This window comes from Gambusia affinis, linkage group LG06 (assembly GCF_019740435.1).
Source record: "Gambusia affinis linkage group LG06, SWU_Gaff_1.0, whole genome shotgun sequence".
Taxonomy (NCBI): Eukaryota; Metazoa; Chordata; class Actinopteri; order Cyprinodontiformes; family Poeciliidae; genus Gambusia; species Gambusia affinis.
Window position 1 is genome coordinate 24,332,359 of NC_057873.1, and position 14,748 is coordinate 24,347,106.

Consider the following 14,748-nt stretch of genomic DNA (forward strand, 5'->3'; position numbering starts at 1 on the left):
CCTGCTTTTGGAAGTATCTTTTTACAGTGACTCATAGAGTCATGATTGAATCACAAGTTGTTATGGAAAAATTGCTAAATAAATTGTGATTTGTTAAAAAAAAAAAAAGTCTCTAAAACAAGTAATGCTATTCTTTTCTAGTCTTGATTTAGCACCTTGGAAATATTTCATGTGAAATCAAATATAAATGAATTATGACATGATTTGATGAGGATCATCATCATCATCATCATCATCATCATCATCATCATCATCATCATCATCATCCTGAGTATAAGTACAAAGCCCATCCTCTTACAGAAAGAAATCACCTGGACACTTATAGAAGAAGTTGCTAGGACTGAATAAAGATGGGTGATTGGATTTGCGTAATATTTCTGTTGATTGTCATTCTGCGATTCTTTAAGGCGGAGAACGACAGTGCCTGTGAGATGTACGGAAGCCCAGAGGGTTCTCTCTTATCAAAGGAAGGCGATATCATTATTGGTGGGGCTTTTTCCGTCTATAGTCAAACCTCGGTGCCCTCACTCTCACAATTCGAAACACCAAAACCTTTCAAATGCTCCAGGTAAAGCTCACTTTTATTTTGCAATTTTATTTCGTGTCCACGAATTTTTGTCCTCCTTTGTTTCAGGATCAATCTCAGAGAATTTCGTTTTGTGCAAACAATGATATTTGCCATTGAAGAAATTAACAACAGCAGCGAACTGCTCCCCGATGTTTCAGTTGGGTACAGGATATTTGATAGTTGCGGTTCAACGCTGCCTTCAACGCGGGCAGCAATGGGTCTGATGAACGGAGAGGAAAACACCTGGAGTAAAAACTGTTCTTCTGTTCAGGCCATCATCGGAGCCTCCGAATCCTCCTCAACAATTGCAATGCAACAGATTTCAGGGGTTTTCCAAATACCTATGGTAAATATAATTTATTTTCATGATATTTCATATCATGAAAATAGAAATTCTAGAAAAGCTGCTCTGAGATGCAATTTTAGTACTGCTATGGCTGTTTGCTGTGAAGAAAGTAAGATTTAAGTTTGACGCTCAGAGCTTTTATCATGCCAGACAAACCTCATACAAAATCTATTACTTTAATTTCTTATGGTTTCTGATTTTTCTCTGTCTTGTTTCCAATAGATAAGTCACTTTGCAACATGTGCTTGCCTCAGTAACAGAAAGGAGTATCCCTTTTTCTTCAGAACCATTCCCAGTGACTACTATCAGAGCAGAGCGCTGGCCAAACTGGTAATACACTTTGGCTGGACGTGGTTGGGGCAGCGACAATGACTACGGTAACAACGGGATGGCAACTTTTATTGAAGCCGCGAATCAGGAGGGGATTTGTGTCGAATACTCTGAAGCCATCTCAAGGACTGGCTCCAGAGAGAATGTGGAGAGGGTTGTCAGAGTGATCCGCAGAGGTACATCCAGTGTTTTAGTTGCATTCCTGGCCCAGGGTGAAATGGACGTTCTGCTCGAGGAAGTTCTGACCCACAATTTAACTGGGTTGCAGTGGGTCGGCAGTGAGTCCTGGATCACAGCAAATTACTTGGCTAAGAAAAGGTACGCTGGGATTTTAACCGGGTCGCTGGGCTTTGCGATAAGAAAGGCAAAAATCACAGGGCTGCAAGATTTTCTCTTGAAGGTGAACCCAAGTCAGGAGCCCCAGAGCAACCTGCTGAGAGAGTTCTGGGAAACAACATTTGGGTGCAGTTTCCAGTCCGGTACGCCTGGCACAAAATTATGTTCTGGCTTTGAGAGACTTCAAGATGCAGATAACGCTTTCACAGATGTGTCAGAGCTGAGGATATCCAACAACGTGTACAAGGCTGTGTATGCTGTTGCTCATGCCTTGCATAGTTTGCTAAAATGTGGACCAAGTGGTGACTCGGTGTCTCACTCGTGCATCTTAAAATATCTTTCAGAACAAAGACAGGTGAAAGCATATCTTGGAAAAATGAATGGCTGCTTTTGTTTTGTTGTTTTATTTACTTTAGTTTATTTTTTTTAGTTGAAATATCAGGGTTTTCATTTATTTATTCTTTTTGTAAATTGGTGCACTGTTGTTTCTTGTTTCTCTGCGGACAGGTTGCAGAACAGCTCCAGAAGGTAAATTTTACGCTACAGTCTGGGGAGCAAGTGTATTTTGATGACAATGGGGATCCCGCAGCAACCTATGAGCTGGTGAACTGGCAGAGAAACAATGCAGGAGACGTTGTGTTCACGACTGTAGGGAAGTATGATGCTTCACAACCAAACTGGAACCAGTTTACCATGAACAAAGTGAAAATAACATGGGCCGCAGAATCCTGGGAGGTAGAAATCAATGTTTGACTATTGTTGACGATTACTTGGTAGCACTTTATTTGAAGGGGTGCGCATAAGACTGACATTACATGTGTCATGAACATGAAGGAGTCTTCATGAATGTTTGTGACTGTTGAAGTGTCATTCGGTAAATAATGACACTGTTATTGCAGAGTTGATACTTTTAATGGGCAGTTAGTACAAATTTTAATAGAACTTTGCATTTAAAGGGTCAATGTTGACCAAATAATGCAAATCGTTTACACTTTTAATGCAACTTTAATGCAACTTTGCATTTAAAGTGTCACCATTTACTGAATGAAATAATATAAATCTTTTTCTGTAGAATATTTGGTGATTACAAATTGAAGCAATGATTGTTAAACTATTATTTGCAAAAAGACAAAATATCTCAAAAATTGCCCAGCAGTTTAGCTGTTGAAAAATATATATTCTCAACTTATATAGACTTTCTTATGCTTTGTTAAATGTGCAATCCTCAAGGTATCAACATTTTTGATTAAATCACATATATGAAAGTAAGTTCAAGTCAGTTATATTTATTTCAGGTTGAATTTTGCTGTTGTTCCAGAAGCCGCTGTCTGTCTGCAGTGAGAACTGTCTGCCAGGTTTCCGTCAGGCGATAATCAAAGGCAAACCCATCTGCTGCTTCTCCTGCGTTCCCTGCGCTGGCGGAGAAATCAGCAACACCAACAGTGAGCAACAAAATGTATTTCTACTTTCTGCTTTTAATTTAATGAGAGAACCCAGGTTGCTATGTAAAACCTCTACCGTATTTTTGGGACTATAAGTCGCTACTTTTTTCCCCACACTTTGCACCATGCAGCTTGTAGCCTGGTGCGGCTTTTCTGTGGCTTCTTCTTTAACCACCAGGGGGCTCTTTAGCAGGAAGTGAATCATTGGAAGTCAAAATAGGAATTCAAAAGTGAAAGCGCTGATTTTCATTTAGAATACATGCTAGGAGCAGGCATGACGGACAAATGTTTTCAAACTCATACCCTGTCATCTTGGAAACAACACAAAGACGTTCATGTGATGCAGATTTTCAGCTGCAGGCTATCGATCTGGCAGTACAGATCGTAAGCCGCTGCACGTAAACTCAACATGAACGATGGAGGGCAGCGTCCTTAATAGCAGATTTATTAAGGACGCTGCCCTCTGTTTCGTCCTTGTGGAAAACCGAGAGCAGCGGAGATACCAGCAGCTTATAGCCTGGTGCAGCTTATATATGTACATTTCCAGTTTAAAAAAAACAACAAAAAACTTTGTGCGTGCGGCTTATAGCACCCCAGAGGTCATGTATGACTGAAGTAAAGGAGTTTTATTGAGTCCATGAACAAATGTGTATTAGTGTAAATTATTTCTAATCTTAGATGTCAGAGACGGCAAAGTGGAGATTTTTGTACATCTAACAGACTATATGAGAAGAAGATTTTACCGGAAAATACGGTACTTCTTTTACAAATGGCGCATTTCACAGAGTCAACTTGTTTTTTTCTTTTCGTTTTTCCTGATCAGATTCTGCAGAGTGCTCTCGGTGTCCGTCGGAGTACTGGTCGAATGTCGACCACAGCAAATGTGTTCCAAAGGTGATTGAGTTCCTGTCATTTGGAGAGACTATGGGGGCCCTCCTGACTGCCTTCTCGCTGAGCGGAGCCACTTTAACACTCGTGGTCTTGTGCGTGTTTTTCCGGTTTCGCCACACGCCACTCGTCAAAGCCAGTAATTCTGAGCTGAGCTTCCTGCTCCTCTTCTCCTTGACTCTGTGTTTCCTCTGCTCTCTGGCTTTCATCGGCCAGCCCACTGAGTGGTCCTGCATGCTGCGTCACACAGCTTTTGGCGTAGCTTTTGCTCTGTGCATCTCATGCATTCTTGCTAAAACGATAACCGTGGTGATGGCCTTTAAAGCTAAAAGACCAGCAAACAGGTTTCCTCAGTGTTCAGCTCCACTTCAGAGAACCAGCGTCGTTGGGTGTACTTTAATACAAGTGCTTATTTGTGTGATATGGTTAGCTTTTGCTCCGCCATTTCCAGAAAAGAATACAGTTTATGCCAGTGAAAAGATTATTCTAGAGTGTGATTTAGGATCATCTGTGGCGTTTTGGGTTGTGATGGCATATATAGGATTTCTGGCCCTGCTGTGCTTTATCTTGGCTTTTTTAGGCCGGAAGTTACCTGATAACTTTAATGAAGCTAAATTCATAACCTTCAGCATGCTGATATTTAGTGCTGTCTGGCTCACATTCATCCCAGCATACATCAGCTCTCCTGGTAAGTTTACTGTGGCGGTAGAGATATTTGCAATCCTAGCCTCAAGCTTTGGTTTGCTTTTTTGTATTTTTGCACCAAAATGTTACATTTTACTACTGCAACCTGAGAGGAATACTAAAAAACATTTGATGGGACGAAATCAGTCAAAAGCACAATGAAACAATAGTTGGAGTGTTACAAACAAGAGTTATTTTAGTAAACTTTCCTTAAATACTAACCACGTAGACTGATTATAACAGTGGTTCCCAAAGATTTTCTGGGCCCTCATATGGATTATAATAAAATCCCCCTCAAAAAAGAAAAAAAATAAATAAATCAACTGGGCACACACATCATTCAACCAGACATGAACCTAAACGCATATTTTGTTTTCAAACTCCACTGAAGTTTATTTCACACTTCAGGATGCAACAAAACTACAAACCATCTTTACAGTGAAACACTTTTGTGTAACTGTTTTTTGTTGTTGTTTTTTTCATTCATCCATACTGCTTCCCACACCCCCCCTGCAATGGCACTGCACCCCCTATAGGGGGCGCGCCCCACACTTTGGGAACCACTGGACTATAAAATTATATTAAGTACATTGCATCCATTACACTTATTGGCTGTCATCACATACATATGACAGATTAATACGGTTAAATTTTATTGCTGTGGCATAATCTAACAGAAAGAAATTTATATAATCTCATATTTAATTATCTAAATAGTTCAGCAAATTAATATCCCACAACTTTGGGGCATTTATCGATTTGCAATTTCCGTCTTGTATGAATTTCATACTGGTATTCTAATACAATACACACAGTGGCACAGTTGGTAGCAGCCCAGGCTCCAGATGAATTTAGCGCTGGTGGGCAGCATGGCTGTTTTTTTGGATGGCAGCAGGAGTCAGGCTTTTTGTTCAACATAAATGCACAAATAAAGCTTTATGTAAAATGAAAACAACATTTTGTTAACGTAAAATACACTAAAACGATATGTTAGTGTCCATGAATCACCAGAAAATGCTGAGGAATTATGCTCAGATTAGCATAAACGTTAGATCAGATGTTGTTGATGTCTCAGAATCTCATTTGTCCTCATTATAAATTTAAGTTTCTGTGTTTGCGTTTGGACTTGGCATTGTTTTTGCACCAGAGGAAAGAAGACTTTCTATGCAATTTCAAGGTTGCTCTGAAATTTCTTTGAAGTATTTTATGTGCTATATGCTTTCTGTAATTATATACACATTTACAGACATATATAAATAATTTTTTTTAGCTTCATTTATATGGAGGACTCTGTGGTGAGTGGGCTTCTGTATTCTAAGTTGCATTTATATAATCCTAGATCCAACCTATGCAGGCACACTTAGTATAAAAATATTGCTTTTAAAATGATCCATTCAAGTAATTAAATACAAATGGTGAAAATAGGCATCGATTTTAAAAGATCTTGAAAGACAACATATTAAAGTACATATAGAAATTGGATTAAAATCTGTGTTTCAACTTTATGGATTTAAAGTAGTGTAGAAAAAATTATGAATACTAAAAAAAACAGCAAGTGAATTGGAAGTTGCTTGCATCATCGTCGTTCTGATTGGATTAGAGGACCTGAGGCATCATCATCTCCTCCAGAAGTATAAAGCGCAACCTCATAGAGAAGCCATTTTTCAGTGAATCGGAGAGACAGAGTGATTCTGGGTTGTCCTTTCCTCCTTTTTTTTTAAACATGTGGAAAAATATCTGCATAATTCTGATGTTTGTAGTTATTACTAGAGGATTTGCACAGGACGAAGCAGCTTTCTGTGAAACGCTGGGGAGCCGAGAGCTTCCTCTGATGTCTAAGGAGGGAGATATTGTTATAGGAGGAGCTTTTTCCCTTCACAGCCAAACCTCAAAGCTTTTACTCTCCTGGACGGAGTCGCCAGAACCTCTCATGTGCTCCAGGTACTGGTTTGCAGATTTCTGTTCTTGTTTTAACTAGCTGTTTGAACTCTGACAAAAACGCATAAACTTCAACGTGTCTTTTTCCAGAATTAACTTGAGGGAATTCCGGTTTGCTCAAACAATGGTGTTTGCCATTGAGGAAATTAACAACAGCAGCTCTCTACTGCCTAATGTCTCACTTGGTTATAAGATATTCGACAGCTGCGCTTCCACGTTGCCTACGACCCGTGCAGGAATGGGCTTGATGAACGGAGAGGGGAGGACTTTTGAAAAAAACTGCTCCGGCCAGTCGTCCGTTCAAGCCGTAGTTGGAACCTCTGAGTCTTCTACCACCATTGTGTTGTTACAAATTTCAGGGATTTTCCAAATACCAGTGGTAAATGCTTACACTTATTTAGTACCAGTGGGACTCAAGTCAAGAAAGTTCATGATTAACTTATCAAATAAATTAGATTGTGGTAACATATTTCAGAAGATCTGCAGGCCTAACACATTCATGTAACAATATCGCAAGTAAGAAAGCATCTCTGAACATGCCAATGTTTGTGTGTCACTCTCTTTTCCTCTAGGTCAGTCACTTTGCAACATGTGCTTGCCTCAGTAACAGAAAGGAGTATCCCTTCTTCTTCAGAACCATTCCCAGTGACTACTATCAGAGCAGAGCGCTGGCCAAACTGGTGAAACACTTTGGCTGGACATGGGTTGGGGCAGTAAGGAGCGACAATGACTACGGCAACAACGGGATGGCAACTTTTATTGAAGCCGCGAATCAGGAGGGGATTTGTGTCGAATACTCTGAAGCCATCTCAAGGACTGGCTCCAGAGAGAATGTGGAGAGGGTTGTCAGAGTGATCCGCAGAGGTACAGCCAGTGTTTTAGTTGCATTCCTGGCTTATGATGAGATGGATGTTATGCTGGAGGAAGCTTTGAGTCAAAACCTGACTGAGTTACAGTGGGTCGGCAGTGAATCCTGGATTACATCGGCTCATTTGGCTCAGAAAAGGTACTCTGGCATACTAAGCGGGTCGCTGGGCTTTGCAATAAGAAAGGCAAAAATCACAGGCCTGCAAGATTTTCTTCTGCAGGTGAACCCAAGTCAGGAGCCCCAGAGCAACCTGCTGAGAGAGTTCTGGGAAACAACATTTGGGTGCAGTTTCCAGTCCAGTACGCCTGGCACAAAATTATGTTCTGGCTCCGAAAGTCTTCAAGATGCAGATAACGCTTTCACAGATGTGTCAGAGCTGAGGATATCCAACAACGTGTACAAGGCTGTGTATGCTGTTGCTCATGCCTTGCATAGCATGTTGAAATGTAAGCAAGGTGGTGAAAATGTGACTCACCCTTGCAAATTAAGAGATCGTCCAGAGCCAAGAGAAGTTAAAATTTAATTTAACGTTCAAAATAAATGTCTGGTGTTTTAAAACACATCTAAAATTGTGCTTGTTAATCTCTTTCTAACATTGATAGGTTGTGAAATATCTGCAGGACATTAATTTTACTGTTGAGTCAGGAGAGAACGTGTATTTTGATGAAAACGGAGACCCCGCAGCAATTTATGAGCTGGTGAACTGGCAGAGGAACCCTGCAGGAGACGTTGTGTTCACGACGGTTGGAAAGTACGACGCTTCACACCCAGATGGAAACCAGTTGACCATGAATGGAGTCAACATCACATGGGCCGCGGAATCTGTGGAGGTAGAAACAAATGAGTATTCCTGAATTTGAAACGAAGCAATTGTAACATGGTACAATGAGATAAAAAGTAATTAGCAAGTTTATTTTAAAATCTATTAATTTACATAGCTCATATATTTTTGGGAACTGACTGTTGAATCGATCTGATGTTTTAGAAGCCGCCGTCTGTCTGCAGTGAGAGCTGCCTGCCAGGCTTCCGGAAAGCGATCATTAAAGGCAAACCCATCTGCTGCTTCTCCTGTGTCCAATGCGCTGCTGGAGAGATCAGCAACACAAGCGGTGAGTGAAACAAGTGTTCTCCTTATCTCTACCATGAATACACCTAACTCATTCTGGTTTTCATATTTTTCCTGATCAGATTCTGCAGAGTGCTCTCGGTGTCCGTCGGAGTACTGGTCGAATGTCGACCACAGCAAATGTGTTCCAAAGGTGATTGAGTTCCTGTCATTTGGAGAGACTATGGGGGCCCTCCTGACTGCCTTCTCGCTGAGCGGAGCCACTTTAACACTCGTGGTCTTGTGCATGTTTTTCCGGTTTCGCCACACGCCGCTCGTCAAAGCCAGTAATTCTGAGCTGAGCTTCCTGCTCCTCTTCTCCTTGACTCTGTGTTTCCTCTGCTCTCTGGCTTTCATCGGCCAGCCCACTGAGTGGTCCTGCATGCTGCGTCACACAGCTTTTGGCGTAGCTTTTGCTCTGTGCATCTCATGCATTCTTGCTAAAACGATAACCGTGGTGATGGCCTTTAAAGCTAAAAGACCAGCAAACAGGTTTCCTCAGTGTTCAGCTCCACTTCAGAGAACCAGCGTCGTTGGGTGTACTTTAATACAAGTGCTTATTTGTGTGATATGGTTAGCTTTTGCTCCGCCATTTCCAGAAAAGAATACAGTTTATGCCAGTGAAAAGATTATTCTAGAGTGTGATTTAGGATCACCTGTGGCGTTTTGGGTTGTGATGGCATATATAGGATTTCTGGCCCTGCTGTGCTTTATCTTGGCTTTTTTAGGCCGGAAGTTACCTGATAACTTTAATGAAGCTAAATTCATAACCTTCAGCATGCTGATATTTAGTGCTGTCTGGCTCACATTCATCCCAGCATACATCAGCTCTCCTGGTAAGTTTACTGTGGCGGTAGAGATATTTGCAATCCTAGCCTCAAGCTTTGGTTTGCTTTTTTGTATTTTTGCACCAAAATGTTACATTTTACTCCTGCAACCTGAGAGGAATACTAAAAAACATTTGATGGGACGACACAATCCTTAGAAAAAAATACAGTGGTAAAATAGTCCACAATTCAGCTGCTATTAGTTTCTGAATGCTTTCATAATTTCTTTGGTTCTTTATGCTTGCTTTTCACTTAATATTTATCTCAATGAGAAAAATACATTCACAATAAAGTATGCGTTTAATCATTTCTTGTAGATATACCTGTTGATACTGTAGCTGCACTGTGAAGCCTCAATAACGGCAAAATAAGTGATGTTGACTACCAATACCAGGGAATATACTTTTTTATTACAGCACTTGATATAATAGAATGCTTAGATTGAAACAGTAAAGAAATGTTAACATCTAAATGGGAAAAAAGTTTATACAAATTACAGTGAAACAGCATTACAAAACACAATTCAGGAAGGACAATCAGTGTGATAATTTTACGACATTAAGTGCAGATTAATTGAGAAACTTAATTTGAAAACAATAATTTCTTTTGGGGCTCGGCAGTTTTTGTGTTTGATCCGCAGTGCCTTTTCCAGGGTGTAAACTCTTTGCTTTACTTATTAAAAAGTCCTAAAAAGAAGAACAGCATCTTTGTGATCTTTTCGAAGCTTTTGTCTCTATGTATGCACCAATGAGTGGAATAAGAGACATCTATGTCGTCGAAATGTCCTTTTCTGATCCCTCTTTACAGCAGAAGTCTTGATCAAAGAGTTAAAAATGTCGGATACCTGGACACTCAAATCCCACAACGTGTTGCTGTGACTCTTTGGCTGCGTCCAGTGGAGGAGTTTTAAAGAACAAAAACCCACTGTTTTTTTATTGTGATGTCTTGCAAAGCTATTCTATTGACTGTTCACACTAATTTCTCAGTCTTAAAAGTTCTTCTTTATCACCTTTAGAGAGGCATTTCCTCTGACAGCCCCAGCTGTCTGGAAAAGAGGAGCTAGAAAACTAATCATAAAATTTTAAGTCATCCAAAGCATGACTTTTAAAAAATTCTTTCTTTCTTAAGAAAGAATTATAATAAAAAAAAAACTTAAAATGTTATAATAAAACTGAGTGAACGTACAATTGTTTCTTCAGTTAACGGCATAAAGCAATCCTAGCATGTAAAACAGATGAATTATTAAAGGCTGTACATGTCTGTGTCCAGGCAAACATATCATATAAATTAAAAAAAGTAACAGTTAAACTGTGTTCAGGTGAGATACTTTAGCAGTTTATGTTTGCCACACATTTGCCTTCAGAAATTGCAGTTTTTCTGCAGAAACCACAGAAAAATGAATGAGAGAGATTGTGGCCTCCGAAAATAATTGGCAAAATTATTGAAAGAATGTATTCAAGCCTCCTATTGTATTGTTAAAAGTATGTTTTTATGATAAAACCGATTTAAAGAAGCATTTACAGGAGAGTGTACAGGACTTAAAGGTCTGCTTCCCTATCAGTGACAAAACAGGCAATGTAATTGGTGGAGACAATGAAAATAACCCTGCTGGGTTATGATGAGCTCCTATAAAACAGTCAGACTCTACCTGTGCTATCACTTAGGATTTGTGTGCTAAGTACTCAGGTGAGGAATTATGCTGCCTATTGTGGGCCTGTTACTATTCTGTCTCGTGGATGTAAGAGGGGAAAACTCTTCATGTCAAATATACGGGACTAAAGAACTGTCTCAGTTTTCTAAGGAGGGAGATATCATCATCGGAGGTATTTTCTCCTTCCACCAGAACCCGGTCGCAGTCAGTCCAGCACTCACAATCAACCCGGGAGCAATCCAGTGTGAAGGGTAAGACAGTTACAGGTTAAGGATGAATCTGTTGTCATCATGTGAATTTCATGTCTTTTTGCATTTTTTACAGGCTGGAAATAGGTGAGCTTCAGTATGCGTACACCATGATGTTTGTGATAGATGAAATCAACAACAGCACTGAATTGCTGCCAGATGTGACACTCGGTTACAGGATCTTTGACTCCTGCCCAAGCATACCTCTGTCTATCAGGTCTTCGCTGAATCTAATGAATCCATATAAAGACAGAGAGGGGTTGTGTAGCAACCTCTCCAACGTGTATGCTGTCATTGGGGACACAACTTCCACCTCTACAATAGGCATAGCACGCACACTGGGTCTCTTCAGTATACCTGTGGTGAGTGGCATTCATGCATTCTGACTAACTGGAAAGAACTATGCGACTTTAATTTTCTGTCTTCCTTCTCAGATCAGTCATTCAGCCACTTGCGCATGTCTCAGCGACAGGAGGATCTATCCGTCCTTCTTTCGAACCATACCGAGTGACATTCATCAAAGCAAAGCACTAGCAAAGCTTGTGAAACACTTTGGCTGGACTTGGGTGGGAGCAATCCGAACTAACAATGACTATGGAAATGATGGCATGGCCAGCTTCTTGGAAGCAGCAACAAAGGAAGGGGTGTGCATTGAGTATTCAGTCGCCGTCTACCGAACCGACCCCAGGAAGTCATTCCTACAAGTCGTGGATACAATCAGAAAATCCACCTCTAAGGTCATAGTTGCTTTTGCAGATGCAACAGATCTTGATGTACTCATGAAAGAGCTCCATGCCCAGAATGTGACAGGCCTGCAGTGGGTGGGAAGCGAAGGCTGGATCACGTATCGTCACTTTGCCTCTCAGGCGAACTACGCTGTGGTTCAGGGGGCCGTGGGCTTCGCAGCACTGAATGCTCACATCCCTGGGCTGCAGGAGTTCCTCACCAACACGAGGCCGTCCACCGCACCAGGAAATCAGGGACTCGTTGAGTTATGGGAAACGCTCTTTGACTGCACCCTGTCACCAAAAACAGGGATTTACCCACAGGATCGTGTTACAGCCTGCAGCGGCGCAGAGACTCTGCAGGATGTTAAGACGCGATTTACTGATGTTTCCGATGCCACCCTGTTGAATAATGTCTACAAAGCCACATACGCTGTTGCTCATGCTTTGAGCATGCTGTTTAATTGCAAAGATGGAGAGGGGCCCTTTGAGAACAGTACTTGTGCTGACAGGCAAAAGTTTCAACCATGGCAGGTAGACATGAACAAAAACAACAATGTGGTCGAATCCAAACAGCAATGATGTGATAATCACAAAAACCTCACGTTTTTTCCCCCCCCTGTAGGTGTTGCACTACCTAACGCAGGTAAATTTCACCAGTAAAACTGGTGAAAAAGTTTTCTTCGACGAGTTTGGTGACCCCGTCGCACGCTACGCACTGGTAAACTGGCAGCTGGATAAGACAGGGTACATACAGTTTGAAACTATTGGTTATTATGATGCCTCCAGACCTGAAGGTCAGCAATTTGAGATGGAAGTTGGAGTGAGAGCCATCTGGGCAGGAGAAAGTCATGATGTGAGTCAATTTAGACTCTCTGTTCAATGTGGGGTTTGTTTTTACACCGTTTCAGCTTTAAATATTGTCTCTGTGAATCAGGTGCCGACATCCATCTGCAGTGACAGCTGTTTGCCTGGCACTCGTCGGGCCTTCATTAAAGGCAAACCCGTCTGCTGCTTTGACTGCGTCGTCTGTGCTGAGGGGGAGTTCAGCAACAGCACAAGTGAGGCGGTGGGATTTGTAGCCTTTACCCTGGTGCTCATTGTGTTTCTGCTGGGTAAAATCACTGCCAGCTCTTTACTGGTGTACTTGAAGATGAGCTTAAACGTATTTATCCTTTCAGATGCAGTGAAATGTGAAAAATGCCCTCCTGAGTACAAGTCCAGTGAGGAGAGGAACCAATGTAACTTAAAATCGGTCGAGTTCCTCACCTTCACAGAACTAATGGGTATAACGTTGGTCACCTTATCATTCGTTGGCGCAATCTCAACAGTGGCTGTAAGCCTGATATTTTTCTGCCAAAGACACACACCCATTGTCCGAGCCAACAACTCTGAGTTGAGTTTCCTGCTGCTGTTCTCTTTGGGTTTGTGCTTTCTGTGTTCTCTGACCTTCATCGGCCGACCCTCTGATTGGTCCTGCATGCTGCGCCACACAGCTTTCGGCATTACCTTTGTCCTCTGTGTGGCCTGTATTCTGGGGAAAACAACGGTGGTTTTGTTGGCCTTTCGGGCTACCATTCCTGGCAGCAATGTGATGAAATGGTTTGGCCCTCCACAGCAGAGAGTCAGTGTCTTAGCTCTCACACTTGTGCAGGTTTTGATTTGTATGATATGGCTAACAGTCAGCCCTCCCCATCCATTCAAAAACACTCAATATTACAGCGAGAAGATCATTCTAGAGTGTGCACTTGGATCACCTTTGGGCTTCTGGGCCGTATTGGGATATATTGGGGTTTTAGCTGTGTTGTGCTTTGGATTGGCCTTCTTAGCCAGAAAGCTTCCTGACAATTTCAATGAAGCCAGGTTCATCACTTTCAGCATGCTGATATTCTGTGCCGTTTGGATAACTTTCATTCCAGCTTATGTGAGCTCTCCTGGGAAATTCAGTGTGGCTGTGGAAATATTTGCCATTCTGGCTTCAAGTTATGGGATGCTGCTCTGTATTTTTTTGCCTAAGTGTTACATCATTTTATTTAAACCCCAAAACAACACAAAGAAACATTTGATGAATAAAAGCACACTTTAAGATGCATGTTTCAACAAAAAAAAAAAAGTAAAAATAATCATACCATTGTGGTTTTTCTCATGGAGAAAATATTAATGTTAAAATTGTTCAAACTAACTTGTACATTAAGAATCAGCAGAATTTATTACGCCTGTGAATTTGAAACTCCAACCAGAAAAGTAAAGCATTATAAGGTCAATCCGAGTTTAACAATTGTACGTGTGAACAATTTTATTGGCACTTGTGACTGTTTGTATCTCATTAAACAAGAGTAAGAAGTTGAGAAATGCATTGTATAAATTATAGTAGTTAACTCTAAAAATCTCACTGGATTTCTCTCTCTGATAAAAATGTTCCTGTGGTGCTAAATAAGAAAAAATTGAACACAGCATGTTGATATGCAAGGAACTCTAAATGAGAAAAGGATAAAGTTTTTACAATTTCTACATATTAACAAGTATCCAAGCTTGTCTAATAAAAGCTTGACTAAAATAAAGCAGAAAAACTTGTAGTGTGGCTTTTTTTGTGTCACAGCACACACACACACGCACGCACGCACACACACACATATAGCCACAGCTGTCATTCAGTCACCACCACGCCCTCTGACCACAAGCAGCAGGCAAGGTGAGTGAAGTGCCTTGCCCAAGGACACAGTGACCTGAGTCAAATCACCAGCATGTAGATTAAGTCCATTCATCATTCACATGGCAAGGTGCTTAGTTTA

The 14,748-nt window shown here is 41.1% G+C and overlaps 2 protein-coding genes and 1 pseudogene across 2 annotated transcripts; all 3 read left to right on the top strand.

Annotated features, from left to right (window-relative positions):
• Positions 1 to 350: 350 nt before the first annotated feature.
• LOC122832474 lies at positions 351 to 4,756 on the top strand (annotated as a pseudogene).
• A 1,494-nt stretch (positions 4,757 to 6,250) lies between these two features.
• Positions 6,251 to 9,854, top strand: LOC122832475 (extracellular calcium-sensing receptor-like). Its single transcript, XM_044119290.1, has 6 exons — positions 6,251 to 6,535; positions 6,623 to 6,911; positions 7,105 to 7,911; positions 8,003 to 8,230; positions 8,386 to 8,509; positions 8,589 to 9,854. The coding sequence occupies exons 1-6, from the start codon at positions 6,318 to 6,320 to the stop codon at positions 9,488 to 9,490; spliced, it is 2,568 nt and encodes an 855-aa protein (XP_043975225.1). The 5' UTR covers positions 6,251 to 6,317; the 3' UTR covers positions 9,491 to 9,854.
• A 1,118-nt stretch (positions 9,855 to 10,972) lies between these two features.
• LOC122832476 (extracellular calcium-sensing receptor-like) lies at positions 10,973 to 14,200 on the top strand. The gene is made up of 6 exons (XM_044119291.1): positions 10,973 to 11,234; positions 11,308 to 11,593; positions 11,666 to 12,490; positions 12,582 to 12,812; positions 12,894 to 13,017; positions 13,138 to 14,200. The coding sequence occupies exons 1-6, from the start codon at positions 11,029 to 11,031 to the stop codon at positions 14,040 to 14,042; spliced, it is 2,577 nt and encodes an 858-aa protein (XP_043975226.1). The 5' UTR covers positions 10,973 to 11,028; the 3' UTR covers positions 14,043 to 14,200.
• Positions 14,201 to 14,748: the final 548 nt, after the last annotated feature.